Source organism: Lytechinus variegatus, chromosome 13 (genome assembly GCF_018143015.1).
Source record: "Lytechinus variegatus isolate NC3 chromosome 13, Lvar_3.0, whole genome shotgun sequence".
NCBI lineage: Eukaryota > Metazoa > Echinodermata > Echinoidea > Temnopleuroida > Toxopneustidae > Lytechinus > Lytechinus variegatus.
The window spans coordinates 5,782,214-5,805,808 of record NC_054752.1 but is presented as its reverse complement, the minus strand read 5'-3'; the positions used below and the strand labels follow the sequence as shown (position 1 = coordinate 5,805,808).

General features: G+C 36.4%; 2 protein-coding genes across 3 annotated transcripts in view; both read right to left on the bottom strand.

The window, feature by feature from the left end:
- Positions 1-6,548, bottom strand: part of LOC121426041 (integrin alpha pat-2-like) — an 83,023-nt gene extending 76,475 nt beyond the window's left edge. Inside the window, exon 1 of the mRNA XM_041622173.1 lies at positions 5,191-6,548. Within this exon, the coding sequence (XP_041478107.1) occupies positions 5,191-5,390 (200 nt within the window). The 5' untranslated portion in view covers positions 5,391-6,548. The remainder of the gene's footprint in view (positions 1-5,190) is intronic.
- A 3,247-nt stretch (positions 6,549-9,795) lies between these two features.
- LOC121426444 overlaps positions 9,796-23,595 on the bottom strand; it is a 55,379-nt gene continuing 41,579 nt past the window's right edge. For both annotated transcript variants that reach the window (XM_041622745.1, XM_041622746.1), the window contains 8 exons: positions 22,334-22,494; positions 20,672-20,850; positions 20,128-20,357; positions 19,467-19,637; positions 17,126-17,235; positions 13,657-13,919; positions 12,885-12,951; positions 9,796-11,846 (listed from right to left, as the gene is read on the bottom strand). In XM_041622745.1, coding sequence (XP_041478679.1) covers positions 11,261-11,846; positions 12,885-12,951; positions 13,657-13,919; positions 17,126-17,235; positions 19,467-19,637; positions 20,128-20,357; positions 20,672-20,850; positions 22,334-22,494 — 1,767 coding nt within the window. In that variant the 3' untranslated portion in view covers positions 9,796-11,260. The remainder of the gene's footprint in view (positions 11,847-12,884; positions 12,952-13,656; positions 13,920-17,125; positions 17,236-19,466; positions 19,638-20,127; positions 20,358-20,671; positions 20,851-22,333; positions 22,495-23,595) is intronic.

Genomic DNA, 23,595 nt, shown 5'->3' with positions numbered 1-23,595 from the left:
GTAACACGCAATATAATTTTGGCGCACTTTCAAGGTTGATTTTTGAAGAGCCTCTATTCTAAAAATAGTGGGTGCGCTGAATGTGATAAACGGTCAAATTCAAAATGTTAATTAATCAATTACTAAGAAATATAACTATGGGAAATTATAATAAACCTGTTACCAAGGCTACTTCGTGTAATAATTAACATCATTGTACTATATTCTAATTGGAATGCAATAGAGATATAATAAGTGAAACTACTTTTCTTTTTTTTGCTTTTACCATTTTTCTTTTTATCTCTTTCCCTTTCTTTCTTTTCTTTCTTTTCCCTCCTTCCCTTTCTCGCTTTCTTTCTTTCTCTCTTTATTTTTTGCTTTCCCTTTTTCTTTATCTTTTTTCGTTCTTTCTTTCTTTTTTCTGTCTTTCGTTATTATTTTTCTTCCTTTTATTGATTTAATCTTCATTTTCTTCCGTTCTTTCGGCCGACTCATCATGATTTTTCTCTTATTTTTGAGGAGTGACTCAAAAGCATATTTCTTTTTGCTGAGAGGTTGAAGGTCACTCTCCCGGTATCCTGACACGCTTCTTATTTCGTCACTCCGTGGTCGCCTTAATGACTTTAACAGCGCCAATATCCAAGCTTTACTAATCACATTTACTTTCATATTCCTCTTCATGGCGACGATGGTATTGGCCGTGGCGCAAATCCATCGTATAAGACTAAATAAAAACCCAGTTTGAAAAAGGGGTTACATGAGTTTGTAGACCGCAGTGTATACATCACCCCCGAAAATACTCCCATACTTTAATTACGTCATATACCAGGTATACATGATATACATGTACATGATATACATGTACATGATACGTGTACCGTGGAGCGTTGTGGCCCAGTGGAAAAGTCTTCTGACTTTGAAACAAAAGGTCGTGGGTTCGAATCCCAGCCATGGCGCAATTTCCTTCAGCAAGAATGTTATCCGCATTGAGCTGCACCCAACCCAGGTGAGGTGAAGGGGTACTCGGCAGGATTAATTCATTGAATGCATGAGTGCTGAAAGGCAGCTCGAGCTAAAACCGGGGTAATAATAACAACGCGCTTCGGAATAGAATATTTCTAGATAGATCTATGGCGCTATATAAATGTTTATTATTATTACTGTTGTAAAAGAATATCGTATTTTGGAGAAAACATTTTACTCATATATGGCTCATGACCGGGGTTCGGCCACGGCACCCATGCCCGTGGGCTAGGTATTGGGTCGACAGTGCATTTTTATCCTGCATTCAAAGAAATGGAAATGATAATGCATTGTTGGTAACTTGGTATTCACTTGTTAAAAAGAAATGACAGTAACATGATGAAAATTCATTGAAGATTCATCATCTTCATTGTAATGTATTATTTCTGACCATCATCATCACAATTCCTATTAAATATTTGTTTTATGTATAACAAAATATATTTGTCACATTATAGAGTAAATCAGCCGGAAACCTATAGGCATTAGTTTGTTATGATTTATCTAATTACCGCATATTAATAGCAATGTGTCAGTATGTCTGTTTCCGTATTATTTTTAATGACTTTATTGTTTTACCAATCTGTTATTTCGGCGAGGCACAACTGCAGTTGAAATTCATTTATAGTAAGTTTGCATCCCTCATCCCATAATTTTCGTATCCTGATTCATTGTTTCCACATTGCTCATTTGATGAGACTAATTAATGTATATATATATATATATATATATATATATATATATATATATATATATATAATATATATGTGTGTATTATAATATATATTGAGTGGGGAAAACACGACATTTTGAATATGAATTGATGGAGCCGTTGGTTTTGTTTGCATTGTATTTCTTTCCTGGAATGCTAAAGCGCCCTATCAAGGTAACCGTGCTAAAGCCAGGGAGGGTAATATTAACATTATCATGTTAAGAAGGGCCCGCTTAGAGAACAAATTTCGGCTGACCCAGGTAAAATTGATCATTATTATTTACACACCAGTCTTGAACCCTGCATTATACCGATGATGTCACAGTACAGTATCTTTGAGGAAAGAACATCTTTCCAAGACTTCTCTGAACCAGAAATATTGCCTCAAACGCATTAGCAAAGTCGGGCCAGTATCCGATATAAAAGGAAATCTGATTAAGACGTGTAATATCCTGATATCTGTTTTACGATCTTTATACCGCGTTACCAAAATCATGTCAAAGAGACCATCGAAAGCGACAAGAAAGTAGACCACTGGACGACATTATATGCTGACATGTCAAAAACCGTGGGTAAACAAGAATCGGTAGAAATCAAGCAAAATATATTACTAGTAATAAGACAATGTCATATATATGCACGTATGTGAGGGTGTGTGTGCGTATGCGAGTACGTGGGTGAAGGTGGTGAAGGTGCGTTCGTGTGTTTGTTTTTTGCCGAGTGGTCTAAAGCGCTCGACTACTTTTACACCATGGAAGTCCGGGGTTCGATTCTCGGCACTACCAAAGACGTCATGTTTAATACAAAGCTCTTTCATCTTGCGTCAAATAAATAAAAAAAAAATCCTGCAAGCATTATTGATACCAAGGTGTTCATGTGTTTAAAAAAATAACGCATAGGCCAAATCGTAAGAATTATCTGATGACTATCGTAATCATGATCATTGATGGGATTTAACGTGATGAATGCAATGATGATGTTATTGAATTGTGATGGTGACAACGACGACGATGATGATGGTGTTGGACTGATGACACCAATGATGCATTACATAACATCATTCATTATATTTTGCCTAAACTTAAACCAGCTCATACATATGTCTCCCTTTGGCTCCCATCTTTGGTCCCTACTTCTCTATATTTTTTTTTCATAGTTTACCTTAGGATGTTTTGAAAAGAGATAATTTAAATTCACGTAAGGATAATTTAATTTCACGTAATGTAACAAGTCCAGTGGCTTGCTCTCATGGGCAATGCCTTTTTAAAGCAAGTTACCCCTTTTAGTAATAATAATAAAACTAATTTTCATTTCTGTTATTCATATTCTGTTTTGTTCGTACCTACTTTCTCAATTTGTTTGAAATGAAGAAAAAAATAAATTCAATCAATCAATAATAATAATGACTTATAAAGCGCCAAATGTGACTCTGCAGAGTGCTCAAGGCGCATAAGGAGCTAAGAGTTAAATAAACAAATTTTTAGAAGATTTTTGAAAGTTTCGACAGAGGTACAATTTTGTATGTCTTCAGAAAGGGTATTCCACAAAGAGGGGCATTCAAAAGCAAATGATATGCATATAAAATAGACTATAATTCTCTTAGTTAATGCACTATCCATTGCTTATACGATTGCACGCTGTGCTTATTAAAGATAACAAGTTGTTTCTAAAAATAATATTAATCGCATAAGGAAGTTATCTTACATTGAGTACCGGAACATTTGTATTATCATTGTTCCCAGACAAAATGCTGTGAATGAAGGTGTAGGAAATGCTTTTCACATAAACATATTACTGAAATCCAAAATAATTCATCCATTGATTATCCAACTTGCAGATTAATTAATTTTAAATTTATTTTTATTTCATTCAATAGTCCTTTCCCTTAAAAGTACTAAAACAATTATGTGGATTAATTTTATATACAAACGGTGCAAGAATACAGGTATAAAGCGAAATAAATATAAGAAATAACAGAAATACAATCATTACAATATGAAAATAAACTGTGAGGGTCAAATACAAGTAAGCATGTATGAAAAAGTGGCACCGGCGGAAAGTACAACAAAAGCTTAAACATAAATGACACTAATTCAACTCCTTATGCATCTTATCAGCCTTCTAGATCAAACGCAATAGACTATTAACTTTTTAACGGTTTTAGTATTAGAAACAAAATTGAATTCAAGAAATACACTGTAATGGGGGCATTGCAAGGAACTTGCGATCAATTGCAAGTCTTTTATCGGTCCCTAAATCAATCATATGTCTTGTAAATAATTGTAAATTTGTGATTGATTGCTAATCTGCTCCTTGAAACAAGGAGTGTATTCGGACTTGGTCCAGCTAAAGGTGATCAATCAATTGTAAATTTGCAGCAGAATATTTGTAATTGATTGCAAATAGTTTCTTTCAACACCCCCATAGACATTTCTGGAAAAAAATCAAGGCTGTTCACTAAAAACGCGTATACGGCCCCTACAGTATGGAATTCGATACTGCAGGACCCGCATACCTCTCGAATATTTGCAAATACATCTAGTTTTGGTTGTTGCGAGTATTGTACTTGAGCAGTTGAGAGTAATGGTGTGTATGGGCGCATTTGATATTTTTTCTTTACTGACGTAAATGAACGTGAAATAAACTCGTTGCAAGTTTTATAGGCAACAAATCGTTGCGATATGCTGCTTAATTACAATCTGTTAAACCAATAACAACGACCCCCCCAAAAAAAAGAAGTACAAAAAACCTCACCCTGTTCAAAGGAGTTGGAAACGACCCCTATCTTACTTCGGTCTCCGGTTGTTGTATTTTTTTGCTATATGATAGTTGTTGATGATTTGATGATTTTTTTTAGTGTAACATATCAATATTTATGCCCCTTCCTCTAAACGTTGGACAGACACCGCGTCTAGAATACATGTTCCCATGTTTCAGTTATCAATACGAAAAAAAAGAATCCCTAACCATCTTCCAACCCTCCTCCACGTCTATTCACATCCTCCCCTTTCCCCATCCCTTACTGTAGCGCTACTAAAATTCGTATACAACACAGTTATCGTTTAATATTATTTGTTTTATAAAAAAATGTTTAAACAACTGCTGTAACAGTATAGCAAACAGCGTTGTATAAAAAGCTTATCCAGCGTTTTAAATGGATCAATTCCCAATTAGGTTTAATTGGAGCGTTGTGGCCCAGTGGATTAGTCTCCGGACTTTGAAACAGAGGGTCGTGGGTTCGAATCCCAGCCATGACGTAATTTCCTTCAGCAAGAAATTTATCCACATTGTGCTGTACTCGACCCAGGTGAGGTGAAAGGGTACCCGGTATGATTTTTCCTTGGACGCTTTAGCGCCTGTTAATATGGCGGCTCAGCTACAGCCGGGGTAATAATATAATGACACCAAGTATCAAAGCGCAGTTGAGTATATGCACATAGTAACTGCGCTATATAAGTTGACATATTACTACTTACATATTCTCAGATCCATGTTGATGAAGAGTGAGTGACAGTCCGAAACGGCTGTCGACGTGATCATCGCTGAATATGAGAGGCGATGTCGTATCAATGTTGTAACATCCGGCGAGGGCAATCAGTATCAGAGATACTAAGATCTGAAAGATTAGGGTTCGGATCTTAACACGATACATCGTTAATAGGTCGATGTTCAACATGTCCTAGAATGTGATTTCCGTTTATGTTACGTCCTTTGTATAAAGAATATTAAATTTGCAACGGCAAGTTCTCCTTGAGATGGAACCTATGTCATTATCACTCACGAAATTTTCACTAAAACTAAACTAATAAATGTGAAGGAATTTTGTTCTCCAAAATAATTTATGGATCGTTCTTATCCCTCCCTTTACGTTTTCCAGTTGAAGTAATTGAAATACAATTTTTATTATTTCTTGAAGAAAAGACGATAACATTATCCTGATAGAAATGATGAGATCAATACTGTCTTATTCCACTTGTTGTATCATTCCTGATAGATCCAGTATCCGAAAGATCGAGGTTTGGAGATTTCTTCCACAAGTTTCGAAGATGTCGTACGTTAGTGGAAGAAAAAAAAAAGCAGACAAACAACGTCGAAGGTCCAAAGCAGCCGCAACGTTAAGAATGTTTAGCTTCCTCTTTCCATACAAATAAACCGGTCCGAAATAGAATCCAGTATCTCTCCAAGAGCAATGATGGTGATGATATCTTCAGATTTTGGTGTCAACAAGACAAGATAACATGAAAAATATAGAAAGAGTCAAGTAGCTGGACATGAATTTTAAATATGTTTAGATTCCTCCAAAATAGAATCCAGTACCTCTCATCTACGATGATGATATCCTCGGTCTCTGGTGTCAAAGTGGATGTCAACAAGACAATGGTTGTCAGACAGACGTCTCTCCATAAATAGCTTCAATCGATCCGACTGAACGGTATGACCAAAAAATCGTCCCACTTCATCAAGGTCTTGGATGACAATACTTTCTCAGATGCATCGGTAGAGGGGGTGTTTTCCTGATCAGATAGGGGCACGGAGAGGTGATAGCATGCTGTCCGGTGACTCTTTTGTAGATTTATAAATATTTAATCATTCAGGATATGGTGCTTGTTTTCACTGTCCGGATATAAGTAATCGTCTCGATCTTGTCTGGTCTTTGTCTGGTGTAAATTATCATTAGTTTCCACTTCCACTACACAAGACGGATTCAAGGACATACAAAATGTATTGTCAAATGACAAAGCACGATCGAGAAGTTTTTGTCGAAGATTGGTGAATCTAAACGGCAGTTTCGTCATTGATTCTGGGCTAACGGCATAAGTTAGCAATTTTTGTCAGCTCTGAAAATAAAACGAAACTGTTGCTCCACTTCACCAAATTTAGACAGACATCGCAGTTGTTTTGGTAAATTCTGGCGGGGATTTTTAACACATTTACTGTGCTCTTGAATCTGCCCCTTTGCAGTTGCGAAGACTCCCTATCAATGTATCTTGTACATGCTGTGACATAATGATCAAAGTGAGATATGATCAAGAGTCAAGAACACTGTGGGGGGGGGGGGGGTGCTCAATTAACCCACGTTCAAATTGCACTGATTTACTCTTTCATAGTTGTAAGGGCATAAAATTATTCAGGTCGTAGAACAAATTTTGTTGTCCTAATGATGTCAATAAATGTATGATTTTGTTTGATGTTGCCAAAGGGTATACTTGCTACTGATGTCAACAAAAACAACAAACATCGACCAATGGCGTGCAGAAGTGATGGAGGTCTTGGATGTGCCCCTCATTTTTTTTAATGGTTCCACCATTGACAACGATACCGATCTCGCCAACACCGTGCTTGTCAAATTAAATGAATTTGATCATGGACCTACTACATCCATGAATTGATATAGGAAAATATTCCCGACACTATAGACCCTTGATGTAAGCATTTGTGCAAATTTTGGATTATGATTTGATACCAACCATCTGGCGACAAAACTTTTGGGAGCGCGTTGTTTCACACAGACTGTTAAACACGCATGGTGTGAATGTGTGGATGGAGTAGATAATTGATTGCATGTCACTACAATTTGCTTTAAAATTACCATTAAATTGTCGAATATCTCAGGTAGCTTGGACAAAAATATATTTCTGAACTTTTAACTTGGCCAAAAGTTCTTTGCCCTGTGTTGATCAAGGTTAGAGGGAGATTTGGGTCACTTTGATCATGTTTGATGTCCGCAGAATTTAGGTAATGAAGGTATAGCTAGAAGCAGTTTAATGCACTTTTAATGGTGGACAAGCAGTGAATAATTTAATTTCCAGACTTAAGTTGTTGTGTGAGAGAGGTGGTACACAGTTGGGAGAGAGAGCCAGAAGAAAAAGATGGAGAGAGATTTCGGGATAGAAAAAGGGGTAGAGGGTGCTGTGACGTTGTCAGCCTAATATTTATTTGCTAATATGGAAAAAAATGAATTAATAAAAGACAGGCAAAAAAGAACATTAAAAAAATTATATGAGCATAAGGGATTTTAAAATCATCAGTTTGACAGCAAGTGATAGTAGAGTGATTGGAAACCACTCTGGCAAATTATACGGATAAACTTTGTAGAGGGCGTACTTACTATACTTACAGGAGAGCCATTCATAGAGAGAGGATGAACATGATGAATGGGTTACAAAAGTATTTTGCGCATGTTGGTTAGCCATTGAAACCGGGTTGACCAAACCCTCTTTATTAAAGTTCAAGTCCACCCCAACAAAAGTTGATTTGAACTAAATTAGAAAAATCCAACAAACATAGCACTGAAAAATTTATCGAAATTAGATGTAAAATAAGAAAGTTATGACATTTTAAAGTTTCACTTAATTTCACAAATTAGTTATATGCACATCCTGGTCGATATACAAATGAGGAGAATGATGGCGCCACACACTCACTACTTCGTTTATATCCTATTATATGAAATATGAAATATTTTAATTTTTTCCTCATTGTCAAGTGAAATAACGATTGATTCCTCCCTGAACATGTACAATTAGCATTATATAATAATATATGGTTTAGTCAAGATGCTCCTTATTGTCCAATCTGTAAAAAATAAAAGATTGTATAATTCAAGCAATAAAAAACAAAGAAAAAGTGAGTGATGGACATCATCGACCGACTCATCTGTATGTCACTGAGTTGTGCATATCACTGACTGTTTTGTGAAAAAAGGGAAACTTTAAAACGCCATAACTTTTTTATTCTACATCCGATTTTGATGAAATTCTCAGCATTCTGTTAGCATGATTTTTCTAGTTTCATTCAAGTCAACATTTTTTGGAAAGACTTGCCCTTTAATGGCTCCGATTTACCAGCATGACAATCATATAACGATAGAATCATGAGCGCAAAACGGATCCTGTTAATTTGTTTTACAGTAACTAGTAAAATAAAATAATCCATGAGCTGAACTGAGGGGGTGGAGGGGGCGGGGCGAAGTGGGTCCCCTGACAAAATCGTGAGGGCCTCTTTTTGTAATTTTTATGAAAAGTTGCAAGGCACCCCTGACCACTGACCGAATTTACATTATTTCTTAAAAATATGGAGAATAATTTGTTGAATGAAATAGATAATAATAGATAAATGATACATCAGTGAAATACAAAAAAGATATATAAATCAAACGCTTGTATGCTATACAATTTGCAATATATTTATTTAAGTTGTCTTTACAGTACTCTACTTCAAATTTTGAGTTTTGTTCTTTATTCAAATTCATTTTGCTCTAAAAATATACCCGGCATAATAATTTATACAACATGAAATACATAAATTACAATCTTGTGTTACAATTTACAATCAATACACGAGCTTTTATCAACCTGATACATAATAACAATGATACAAACACTTTAGATTTTGGGCAACTTACTGCCCACTGTGTTGGGTAATGTATGTTGGTAAATATATATATATATATATATATATATATATATATATATATATATAATATATATATATATATATATATATTCTGGGCAATTATTATCCAATCGAGCAAATGTATTACCCAATTATTAGTTTTATTACCCAAGTTGGACATATTTCAACCAACAGTTCTGTAGACAGTAAATTTCCCAGTGATGGTTAAAAATTTGGCTTTTTGCCCAACCTGGTTAATATTGGGTAAAAGTGTTCAATGAGGGTGGTGAAATTTTTTACCCAGTATTGTTTACAGTGTACAGATATATGGAAGCAGGAGACCGTCAAAAACACGGATATACGTCGTGTCGTAATTAAATTTACTACACGACGTAAATAATTACGTCGTGTAGTCATTCGATTTTTTTTTACACGACCTTAATTATTTGATGTAGCGAAACTAATTCATTTAACGTCATGACATTAAATCGTTGGGCAGTAGTTCGGAATTGCGTCGTGTAGTAATTCGAGTTACTACACTACGTAATTATTTTATACACGACGTAATTGTTTACGTCGTGTAAAATTGAATTACGACACGACGTGTATCCGTGTCTTTGACGGTCTCCTGCTTCCATACAGATAGACACTCAACGTACACTGGTCTGCTTTTTTATTCATGAAACTTATGGGATTTATTCACGATCATCCCTCTACCTTGGATAAATTGTCGTGCATTGCAACTACATATCAATTCCATGACGATTTTTTTTCTCTCACCAAATCGAATGACATCATTAAGTTTATCATGACCCATACACTCTAACAAAAATCAGTCAAAAGTGAGTAAAAGATAGTAAATTTCCATCGGCGGCGCTCCTCCTTTTTCTTAAAAATCGGATACACACACAAAAAAATAAAATGATCTAAAACACAGTACAAGTGTCAGATTCATGATTATAATCGAATTTTAGATTAGTGTTATCATTTAGTTAAACAATGCCACAGGTAACAATACGTAAAATATTTACTTTTTAAATACATTTATCATATACTAGCACGCAAACCAGCCTATATTACATACATAAAAAAAAATATCGGTTCGTTAAAGCATGGGAATTTGAAAACCTGTCACAGATAATCCCATTGATTGAAGAAAAAACATGAGAAATAAAACCAACTGTAGGAAGTGATACTTTTCCCTGTAAATTAGATGGCTAAATGTTTGTGGCTCCTCTCTTAATTTAGATTAAGGGTGAAGATATGTATTGTTATTATTTCATGATGATCCCCCAACCATAAGAAAATGATTGTATGCCCATTGCTACATGTACATGTAAAGCCTACCGGATCGGTTCTTATTTGTTAAATTTCGAGTAGCTGACATAACATTTGTGTGCAGTAACTCACATAACGGGAAGATTTAGGAAAGCTATGTCGGGATACACCCTTTGAAGGTATATCGAGACACAAAGGTAACATCAGAGTAGCTATCTTCATCTTCGAATGGTATTATCCCAATGCTACATGTAGGGAAAACTATTCTGCACCTGATGCTACGGGTCACAATCATCACATATCTGAATTGGTTCTGGACCTGGTTCGACACAAAGACCTAGTTCACCAACAATAGCACGCTGTTCAATTGCTAGGCTACCATCCAGCCGCCCTGTTTCATACCACTGTAGTAGATCTAAGCCTGATGTTTTAACTCGGCCCAAATCAAAGAATTAATCTAGCGGACAATGCACCAGTGAGCTTGAATTCCTGATAAATTGACATGACCGGACTCGGTCTTTAAAGTCAAGCTACATGTGCTAAAAAAGAGGAAGAAACTAAAAGACGTTGACCACTGACCAGAAAAGGGTCGTGCAGTGTCACATTCATCAGTAAACTGTAAACATCATTAACAAGTATACGTATCTGCACGGTATCTCGTTGAGTTCTTTTTTGTTGATTTTATGGAACAGCCGAGTTGGAATTTGGTTGAAAGTTTGCTGTTGCACATCTGACTGGTACAATGTTTTACTTAATGTTGACATCAAATTTATCTCTGCTGGAGTCTGGAATCAATTGGAATGAAAACACGTAATAGTACAGATAATAGACCCGAAATTCCACGAGTCATACATATAGCTCATCCATCGTAATCTACAAAAAAGTATCACATGTCTCAGAATTTGCAATAGGCCCTTGTTCTAAGCGTATCTCATGCATTGGTTCATTGGTAGATCTGGGAGACTGCGAGACGAAGGAGACGACAGATGGCCGAGAAGTAGTGTGCCCGTCAAAAGATGAGCTCCAGAAATCGGAACCTCTACGCGCTGATCTAACGCCATGCAACAAACGCATCCGAGTGGTCCTCAGTTTGTCACCCACTTCCGGCTGTCTAATACCAAAGAGAAAGAAGACAAAGACACCTTGAAGGGAGTTGAATATGGCGAACAGGGCATTGAATGCCACGCGACCATTACCTACAGCCAGGAAGCCAAATGACCATGTGAGACCAAGCAGTGTTCCGATTGCAACAACGTTTTGAGCCCGACGGATGGCTTCTTCCCTGGCCTTCGCCATGGTTTCTTTCTTAGACATCCCGGTGTTTCTAGCAGCGAAGGTCTTTCTTCCACAGGTAAGCTTGTAGATGACGATAGTAAAGATGATGCTATTGAAGGCCAGGATCACACCAATTGGAAGAATCATCCCAAAGTATAACGAGGGTCCAGGTGAAATGAAGCAACTGGAAGTAAAAATAAAACATGATTAGGTTTTTATTGGTTTGCTATTTAACATAACCAATTCATGAGATCAAATATTCAACTTAGAGTAAAATACACAAATACGTAAACCGCTGCTTTAAATGTTGGTGAAAAGGTTGTAAGGTTAGTTTTCTAGGAACTTAAATTCGTAGTAGTGCAAGAAGTGTTCTCATTATTAGAATATGGCAAACAACATCATCGTCATTTTGGTTTTGTTTTCTTTTCATGGTAATTCTCTGTGTGTTTTGTTTGTGGGACGGTGTTAGTGCGTAAACTGAGATGTGAGTGTGGGGGTTGGTGTATAGGTTTATTTGATGTATAGAGCAGAAAAAATACTGAAAAGTAAAATGTAATAGCATCCACAAAGAGCCACATTTCAATGTTAACATTTTACTAGAGGAATACAAGGAGTTCCCAGTGTTGTATTGTTTATTGAAAAAAGTAATCCACGTGCTCAAGTCATCCAGGAGAGCTTAGGTTAACAACCAGGGTAAATCATCAGGATAAAGAAAGGAATTATGCGTTATTGTGCTATAATATAAAATATGCGATTGCATGCTATTAAACACTGTTAGAAAATTTTCTAAGATATATAGTAAGGGAAAAGGGTATTTGTTGACCTTATCTGGTATTTTAGGGCCGAATTACTTTCTAATCTCGCCGCACCCCCCCCCCACTTTGTGTCCACATGCATCTATTATATTTGTAGCAGTCATTAAATATTAAACTTTGTTATCAATCATAATTGAGGCTGAACCATTGTAAAATAATTTTGATTTTCAGCCTCACATTCATAAGGAATATAATTTTACTTGTTTACAGCATACACACAAAAAGTGAGAATTCCCCAGTATCCTTTTAAGGCAAGCGGATCAATATTTTTGTTTAAAATGAATCACTTCGACAACCATTCGTCTCGGTCCCACTGTTTAGTAGGTTATGGCGCCCTTAGCGAAATAAACAAGCACCAAATATTTCGTTTTATAGTTCTTGTACAAACTGTTAAAGATTAATCTTACTATTTAAAATTTCGGTATGCAGTCCATTTGCTGGCAACTGTTGGTATGACCACTGCCATGGGGAAGCCTGTATTTAGTGATAAATGGATAATTGAGAGAATTAGGTGAAGGAATAAGAGAATTGAAACTAGTGCTTAAAGAGAAGGGGGAATGAAGAAAATCTGAAATACGGAGTAAGCTACAGAAGATCTTTAATCTATTAAACGATGGCGGAGGTAATCTCTCGAGATCGGAATCCCAGCTGCATTTTGTAATCTAAATGTTTAATGATGAAATCTCCTACAAAAAAGTTAAACAACATACAATTAAAAAATGACAACCGTGCCGTGGCCATGGGTCATCGATAGGTCTAAAGCACCCATCTACAAACATGGAAGCCATGGGGTGTCTCACAAAGATTTAAGTTTGACTTAGAGTCGCACTTACATTCCAAGTTTGCGCGCGGTAAATAATAATGAACGCAGGAGACCGCCATCGCGAGCTTGAAAGTGATTGCGTACTCATGAAAATAGTGACGGCCTCATAAAATATTGTGATTTTATAGGTTGGTCCAAACGTAAGGAAACACGTGACTAATACACATCTGTTAAAGAAAAAGGAAACAGTAGTAGATCTGTGGTGTTTCATAACATCTGTCTTTCGACAGATGAGAAGATTGTTGATAGGGCCTAGACTGCATGAGAAGCACTAGTCTCTGTCACTGGTTACCTTTAGTGAATGCCTAGCTGCTTTATAGTACTGCCAACCCTCATAAAACAATACCAAAACTTACCCCACCCGACGAGACAACATTTGAAGATTAGCTTTGGGATGTAGGTGTCCATAACCCTGACGAAGGACATGTACATACTGAATGCTTCGACGCCCATCCAAGAGAGGGATGCAAGACAGAAGTAGTGAAGCAGGATAGCAACTATCATGCACCCCCTGTTCCAGTTAGGACGATCAATACCAATCACAAATGTGACGTAAAGGGCAAGAAGGGCAAACGTCAGATTAATAAGGATCTGTTGTGGCTGCTTCCTCCGCAGTTTTCTGAAAACGAAAAAGAAGTCGATGGTCACATGCTTAGTAAGATTTCAACGGCGAAACTGACTTTAAACAGAAGGTTATTATGCACTGTACAAACGTAATAGAGTACGTCGGTTTCGTTGTCGTGACTGAAACAAGGCAAGGGAATCGCCGACTTTGAACATCTGTAAGTCTGTATGCAGTATTTTCTCGTTTTCAATAGCAAGGTCCTCAATTTTCCAAAAGATAATACTCTAGCTATGTTGGCTTACCCAAGATCCACAATCATTTAGACTGAGCTGCACAATTTCACAATTTGTGTATACTCGGCGCCTAATGCTATCATTTCGTGTTAGAGTAACTTCATTCAGTTGGTCTAATATAATGTCGACCCTCGGTTCGTCTAACGTGCTTATAGAATCATTTTCAAAGTGGCTATATAAGATGAAATGCTTTAGTCCTAATTAGAACACTGATCTGGAAATTAGGCTATGCGGCGAAGGGGGAGTGAACTGTGTGGGGTCTCTCATTGACTGTTATAAATAAATAGTCTTCAGATATCTAATACTACAGAGAATAAATTGACCTATTGTACCTGTATTGAATTGAATTTATTACAAAATATTACTGTCAGGTACAATTACAAGGAATAGTACATCACATATAAACAAAACATTTGGTAATTGGAGCCAACATAATAGCAAGATGCTAATCGAGGTTATAACCCCAAATAATGTCATTATCATAGTTTAAACAATAAATTTAACTAAATCTCAATATTGTACAACTAATTCAATACTAATTCTACTTATTACTGTTGCAGAAGGTTTCGATCATTTTCAGTGAACATATTTACACTATGTACAAGAAAAAAAAAACAACTTAATTATTCACAAATTCTTTAAATAGAATTATTTGTTTTCTGGCAGTATTTTACCATATCAAATTAATTATAATCTTCCAGTAGAATTAGTTTTAACGATTTGCTAAATGTCTTACGACTGGGGGTGTTTTTAATATTACTTGGCAGGAGATTCCATAAAGTAGGTCCAGAAAATGAAATTTATTGTTTTCCCAAATTGGTATTATTTTTCTTAAGATTAACATTTCGCTTTTCTCTATTTCTTGTATTGTAAGGACGATCTATAAATGAAAAATAATCAATAAAACTACGTGGCAACCGAATATTAATTAAATCGTGCATAAATACTCCTATCAAATATTGGTAGTGTTTGAAAATATCGAGAATATTTAGGTCATAAAATAAAGGAGCAGAGTGGTAAGTATGATGGTTGAAAGTCCTAGCCATTTGTTTTTGTAGTAATAATATAGGGTTCAGGGTTGTTTTGCACGTCCCATCCCATACTTCCATACCATACGTTATATGTGGTAAAATAAATGAGTTGTATAACATAACTAAGATTCTTTTTGTTACATAATTCCTCAATCTATAAAGTATTCCAATGTTTTTGCTTAGCACATTGCAGACAACGTCAACCTGTTTCTTCCATGTAAGGTTTTTGTCGATACATATACCAAGAAATAATGTTGATTGAACACACTCTAATAAAGTTCCTTTCAGTGATAATTGTCCTGATATCAAAATATTTTTTTCGTCTATTTTTAAACAACATATATTTAGTTTTCGTAACATTGATTGTCAATTTGTTGGCATTGCACCATGCTATTATATTGTTTAAATTGAGACTATAAATTTCTGATAAATCAATGTGTTGTTCATCACAATTGAAAGTGTGAAATAAATTTGAGTCATCCGCAAAAAGTCGGATTTTGAAATAATTTGATGAGTTTGCCAAATCATTTATATACAACAAGAACAAAGTTGGACCCAAAACTAATCCTTGTGGAATACCGCGTGAAATCGACCTGTATTCGGAATATACACCATCATAATTAACAAATTGCTTTCTGTTTCGTAAATAATCATTAAACCATTCTACTGCCTTACCACGAATGCCATAGTGTTCTAGTTTATTAATGAGAATAGAATGATTAATCGTATCAAAAGCTTTAGCAAAATCGATGAATATTCCTACTGTCACCTTTCCTTCATCAGTATATCTTGTAATTTGATTAATCAAATTTATCAGCGAAAGTTTCGTACTCTATCCATTTCTAAAACCATATTGGTGTTTATACGATATTTCATTTTCTATGAATTTCATCAATCGTGCATTCACTATTTTTTCAAATATTTTGCTAATCGCAGGTAAAATTGATATTGGTCTATAATTTCCAGGTAATTCTTTATCTCCCTTTTTGAAAACTGGTATAACTCTTGCAACTTTTAATTTATCTGGAAAAATGCCTGTGGTAAATGATATGTACGAAAGAGGTTTGCAAATACAATTCATAGCGTATATCAACAGTCGAACTGATATATCATCATAGCCACTTGCTTTAGAATGATCAAGAGTGTATAGCATTTCTTTAACTTCTGAACTTGTTATTGGTAGGAAGAAAAATGTTTGACTAAGGTATGGACCCATGAACTCTCGGTAATTAACATCTGGCTCCTCAACTTTCTCAGCTAGATGTTTCACAATAGTAGAGAAATAATTGTTCAGTGAATTTGCTATATCAACAGATGAAGTAATTTCGGAAGGTTCATTTTCTTGGTTAACAACTAATTGGTTAATTTTTAAATTCAGATTCGAGCCACTATTTGTATTCAAAAGTTCATTGATATGACTCCAAGTTTTCCTTGAATCTTTTTTGTCTGCTTCAAACTTTTGTTCATAATGCATTTGCTTTGCTTTCCTTAAGACGTTTGTTAACTGATTTTTTTTTATTTATTCTATAGAGGAACTAAAATAATTTGAGAGCAAAAGTAATTATTTTGCTACTTGGCGACATAATCATTGGGGTATAAATGTATTGAGTAGTTAATTAGCACGTTATCCTTCAAGTGGGTCTACTTTACAAGACTACACTAGCAGTATGGGTCAGGAAAATGGCCAGGTGTGAGTACTTGATGACTCGAGATGGCGCTATTGGTTCGTATCTGCTTTATAAAGACCAAGCCTGCAAAGGCCCTTTAAAAAGTTATCCTTTACATAATATAAATGTATATAAGTGTATGTTTGTATACAAAGTAAGTAAGACTAAATAACAATCATAACGACAGAGTGCTAAGCTCGCAATCGAAAGTGATAGTATAAAATAGCTACTGTCAAAATGTGGGTTACCTAGATCAATACAATGCTTACCTAAAACCTAGAAGAATACAAAGTGTGAGAATTAGACAGATTATAGAAGCGATGCAACCAATGCGACTGATCAGATCAATGACTCGAGATTCAACGCTTCCCTTGATATCCTGCAAATTAATGTGGAATTAATACGTCTACACTGTAAAAACTCTGGTGTTTATTTAACACCAGCCCGAAATCTATGTCCACACCCGAGAAGTGTTAACAACACCAGTTTAGTTTTGGTCTAACACCAGATAGGTGTTTGTACAACACCAATTAAAAGTAAAACAGCATCGGTTTGATTCCAAACTGGTGTTGTTTCAATACTTTCCTGTTGCGGACATACATAGATTCCGGACTGGTGTTAAATCAACACCGGAGTTTTTGCAGTGTAATTATAAAGTATAGTGTTTTTATTGAATTGCATTTTTGACCGGCAATATCTGACCGAAATGCACAGTGCGCCGAAATCAAAGGCTTAATATAACCCGGTTGGTAATATCGTGCCCTATATTGCACAGTCTAATCACTGTCATGACCATTAAATATAATTTATTAGTACTGATCATTAAAGTGATGTTTTTGGGGGATAGCTTTCCCAGTAGATTACCAGAAATATTCTACCTGTTAGTGCCAATGTCTTTAATTCATGCAATATTAGGCACAAGCCGTGGGATGTTCTTGCTATACCAAATCTGAGCCAGCTATAGTATCATCATGATAATTATAGACCTAAATGTCTATCCTAGGCTTGTAAAAACTACAAGTATCATCCCAAAACTTAGCCGAATTCACCGAACAGGGCCTATGGAAATTGGAAAGAGTAGGCCAATACTGATTAATTCATTAGTTTGATGTACAATGTAGTCTAATGAACGGAAGTTAAGTTTGTAAATGACCAATATATGCTAAGAAATAAGCAATTTTCACAACAATTTTTCAACCTGCTGTCCAAACGAACGAAGAACTTCAAATTGCTTTGTGGTAATATTAAAGTACTACTGGGTATACATGCAAAGAACTGACAACAAACATAATATGTTGTCCATAGGTGAATTAGAGCCTAAAATGTTGTGTGTTGGACGAAGAAATGTCCCGTACGACACACAACACTTCCATCTATAATTCACCCATAATCATTTCTTTTGGTGTTGGTTATTAGTTTTTCACTTGGTTACCAATATAGCTTTATCTTTGACTAAAAAGAATGTTTTATTGCTCAAGCATGCGGTTAGGAAACCTAGAAATTGTTGTCAAATTGTCCCATACGACACGTATGGCATCGCCCAAATGATGAATCCAGTCCTCATGCATACCATATTTGTGGCACCAGTGGAGGTCCCAGGATTAGGCGTCTGGGCATGCGGAGGCTCGGTGATAGAGTGCCAGTCCCATGAACGGGAAGTCGAAGGTGCGATCCCCGGCCGAGTCATAATAGAGACTTGAACAATGGGCCCTTTTTTAAAAACACCTGCACAACTAGTTTCCAATTATGCATGTATAGCATTTTCATTTACTTGAAAGCAGGATAAAAGAGCATTGACAATTGCCTTGCTCACGGGCATATGTGACGCGGCCGGGGATCGAACCCCGGACTTTCCATGTATAGCCAGGCGCCCAAGACCACTCGGCCACGATACCTTCAATGGGACCTTCTGCCTAATCAAGGCTTTACGTCAGGTGGAGAATGGTAATGAATAACTACATGTTACCTAATTCAGGGTCCGCTGAAAGAACGGCGTACAGCTGAAGTGGCTGCTCTGGTATACATGAATTATCATTCTTCTTCTTCCTCTTCTTCTTATTATCATTATCATTATTATTATTATTATCATTATTATTGAGGAAGTTAGTCTACCCCTTAAGGGTGACCTCACATTTTTTGGTTTCAATTGGATTATTGGATTGAAATGAAATGTAGTATATTCCATTCATGCATAACAAAATAAAACAAGGTATAGTCAAAACTAACATACATTAAATGGAAAGTCGTAAAAATACGATATCAAATAGGAACATATATTTTTTCTTAAACCTTAAATATGACTGAATTACGAGGCTCTCAAAAAGGCAAATCTGAATACTGAAAGGTTCAAACACAGGGAATGAAAATATGGAGAGTGACAATCGCAAAAAAATTGACAACAAAAGAAATACAGATGATAGCGATAGATACTTATACAAATGGTGGAATGAAGGGCTATTGCAATGTTTAACACCCAGACTTCGTTTTATTTTCCTTTTCCTTCCTTATTCTCTCCTCCTTGTACATTACGAAAAAAAATATCCCCCTCGGTATTCCCCTGTGTGACACACTTGAGACAATAATCATAATTAAATTTCACCATGAGCATACCAATAGAACAGCGAAGCTTGTGAGATGATTACACCGACATGTCACCATGCTTGTAAAGGTAGTATTAGTGTTGTCAGTTTTACACCCTTCTTTTGACCATCTTGCCAATTCGACGTTCCAATAAACACAGTTTTCACGGATATCGGGGTCATTGAATTCTCTAGCCAAACTCTATTGTGGACAAAAATATGAATCAAGAAAATTTAATTTAAAAAATAACATAAACAAAAGTCAAATGATGTAAACTCTATCGACCCTATGGTGTGCAAAAACAATAAATAATGAAATTGTATGATATCTGATTAGATCTTTTGACGTGTCCTTGATTTTCGCTTTCAAAATTAATCCAGAGTTATTTTCTAACTGCCAATTAAGGGAACGGAAACTTAGAGCATCTGAAATGGGTAATAAAATGAAGCCGTCTATATATACAAAGCGAACATGCTGTGCATTGTAATATGGAAGTCATTTTGTATAATTTATAAATTTTCTGTCCTAATTTGTAGCAAGACCAGACCTATACTTTAACAAAAATGATTGTCCAATATTATAAAACAGAAGCGAGACGCACATGATTAATCGTTGAGAGAATATTCTTATGATTTTTTCCTTTTATCTAATATTAAACACGCATTTTAACCAACAATGTGTAAATTCATACCATGTTGACTGGAAATTCAAAGACAATTGCTTCACTGTTAGGAAGATCTTTGATCTCAGCGCCCTCAACGGTCACACTCAGGACAGGGGAAGCAACGACTGACATTGTCTCAGGCTGCTGATTCTCCTTGCCTCTTAACGACGGAGAAATTGATGACGACGTGTCGTCACCCTGGAAGAGCTTGGGTGACGTCATAAGAAAGACACTAACGGATACGGCCCCACCTTCATCTGGATTTTGAACACATTGTTGGATTAATTAATTAAAACCAATGTGTGTATAAATAAAAAGATGCAGTATATAACTTACGTACTCTTCGAAAATGCAATTTCATTCTTTAACAAGATGTTTGATTAAAGGAATAACACAGCTACATACACACACATACACACCCTTATACTCGCACATCAAAACCATGTAAGACAATCACGTGACTATGTATGAGATTGACATTGATAATCGTTAGACGAAACCATGATAACTGCATAGTCCAGACTGCCAAGTTAACACAGAAACCCAGCATGCAATGAAAAAGGCCACACACCTGGTACTGACTGCAGAATTGCTTCCGGTAGTAGAACGGACGCTACGTCGTCCATATTATCATGATTCTGATCATTGGTTGATATATCGACTACGTCATTCCCGTCTCCACCAATGGCTGTCCTGAGTGGGAAACTGGCCCTGTCTACTTTGACGGCAGCTAGTACAATGTTTGATCCACTTCATGTAAAAAAAGAGAAAATATTTCATTTTTAATAGAAGATCACCTGGAAAAGTGCTTTTGAATAACTATGACTAACTATTGTAGAGCGTTGTGGCCCAGTGGATTAGTCTCCGGACTTTGAAACAGAGGGTCGTGGGTTCAAATCCCAGCCATGGCGTAGTTTCCTTCAGCAAGAAATTTATCCACATTGTGCTGCACTCAACCCAGGTGAGGTGGATGGGTACCTGGCAGGAATATATTCCTTGAATGACCCAGCACTGTAAAAGGCTGCGGGGCTAAAGCCAGGATAATAATATCAAAGTCCTTTGGAAGCGCATAGAGACGTTATTTATAATGTGTTATGCGCTATACAATAACTGTCTATTATTATTATTATTATTATTATAAGTTCGTAAAAGGGTGTATTAAATTATGTCTTTGACCTAGGTATAATCCAGACGTGATCTTTGTCACAAAATTTCAACAAAGAAAATCCCCCCAAAACACAGACACACATTGTTATCATCCCTCACGGGGATCTTTCTCGTACATATTGTTCCTACCAAAAGCATTTCCCGTTGATCACATTAAGAAAAAAAAAAACCCTCCCCCTACATCCGCGCCTGTATGTTGATATCGTTCTAATTGGCAACTATGAAGAAGAATGTAAATTTCAAAGTCTTTACAAATATTTCAATATTTACAGTTTCATATACAGGTTTTACACGAATTAATTAACAGTTATTATTAATAATATTTGCTTGGCATCACATAGGCCTTGGAGGCGAACAACAACGAAATCACCATGAGTCTCTTCTCCCGAGTACTGATTGTGGGGAGTGCAGGTGGATCGCTACACCGGGGTTTCCCCCTACTCTTATACGAATCGCGTAGTTGGCTCTTAACCTGCAGCCCCTGTGCAAAGGTGGTGACTCTCCTCTACACGAGGCCTCCATTTAACGTCCTATCCGAGGGGCGGAGTGATTTCTACTGTAACATAGCCTGCATCTATGGAACAGGGAGAGACGTTTACACACAACGCACTGGCTTCAGTCATCCGCCCGGGGTGGACTCGAATCCACGACAGGCAGACGCTTTACCGACTGAGCCAACTAAACGCGCATAAACGCGCAGGTGATGAATAGCACAATTTGGCCAATGTAGTGATGCCTTTTATTGGGCAGGCAAATTCGTATTTCAAGCGTGGATTTTAAGTCCAACTCTAAGTCATACATAACCAGTCAACTCTTTGTAAAACACCCAAGGATCCCACCAAAGGTAGCAGGATAGACCGAATGGACAGATATGGCTTGTTTCCAATGGGGTCATTACGATGGGTGGCTTTTAAGTTTTAACCATGGTTTCGGTTCTCGAGGGTATCATTGAGTTAACTGTAACTAGGAGAAGTTCCATTGACAATATGGATAACCACAAAAGGAGGAATTTGAAGATTTCGGGCTTTCCTTCCGGGACAACGACTATAATTTTTCGAGCTCATACCTGTACGTGAAATTTTTGGCAGATGTTCTTTGAATTGCTTCGGTAATTGTAGATATAGTCGACAGAATGTTCTTTGAAGTCTCTTGGGCGCCCGCTGTCTCGAAGGTATCATCTTCTAGATTTAAGATATTATCCACTGTTTCTATCACACTTCCCGATACCTGAAAGAGATTAGAAATGATTACCTGATCTGTAAAACTGATTTTCAGACTCCGCTTGCTCCCTCTCCCCTCATTCCCCTAGAAATCATCTAGGTTGACGATTATTGGTTGTAACTACTATACCACTAATACTACTACTACTACTTCTACTACTACTTATAATAACAATGATAACGATAATGATGATAATAATACTACTAATAATTATAATCATCATAATAAAATCCATGAAAGCAGGAATAGTGATATTGATAAAACCATTTATAATAAAAATGTAAATAACGTTAATACTATACTGGTAAATATACTACTACTACTACCACCATCATACCGTTCTAATATAACACATGCTGTTAAAAAGGACTTGTTACTTTTACACTACAATATTTTGTTCAACAGCATTTTGCTGAGCAAACATATTTAAATGGATTTTTCATCTTCCTTTATTTTTTAATTCCTATTATTTTTATTTATTTATTTTTTTTTTAATTTTTTTTTATTTACCGTACGTGCTAGTAGACCCCATTAATCTAATTCAAACTTTCTTTCAAAACGGGTATTCGGCGCACGCAAGGAACTAAGAAAACATTGTCCTAAATTACAGTGTCATTTAAACTATTTTCATTCCTTATCTGATCGCCATAGTCTCTTTATTTCATAAAAAGTTCATGGCAGCATAAAAAGACAAATATGATTAACATCGGACATACCACTGACACTTGAAGTTCAGTACCTAAGATCCCTGATTTTAATACTCAGCATATTGCCACAGCATCTTCATTTCGCACTTTTGCAGTGATCTACCTTTAGATCAGTACTGTGGTTCATAGAGAAATCTGTACGAAGCGCCGTGGTGGAGCGGTTCTGACTCTCGCCTTGTAATCAGAGGGTCGTGTGTTCGAATCCCACCATGGCCTAGCGCCCTTTGGCAAGGCGCCAATCCACACTTTGCCACTCTCACCCAGGTGCTAATTGGGTACCGGTAGGAAACAACCGTCATTGTGGTTGGTTTAGCAAGTTAGCGCCTAACAGGCTGCTTGGAATGCTATGAATCCAGTGACCGGGTAATAATAATTGTGAAGCACTTTGAACAGTCGTAGA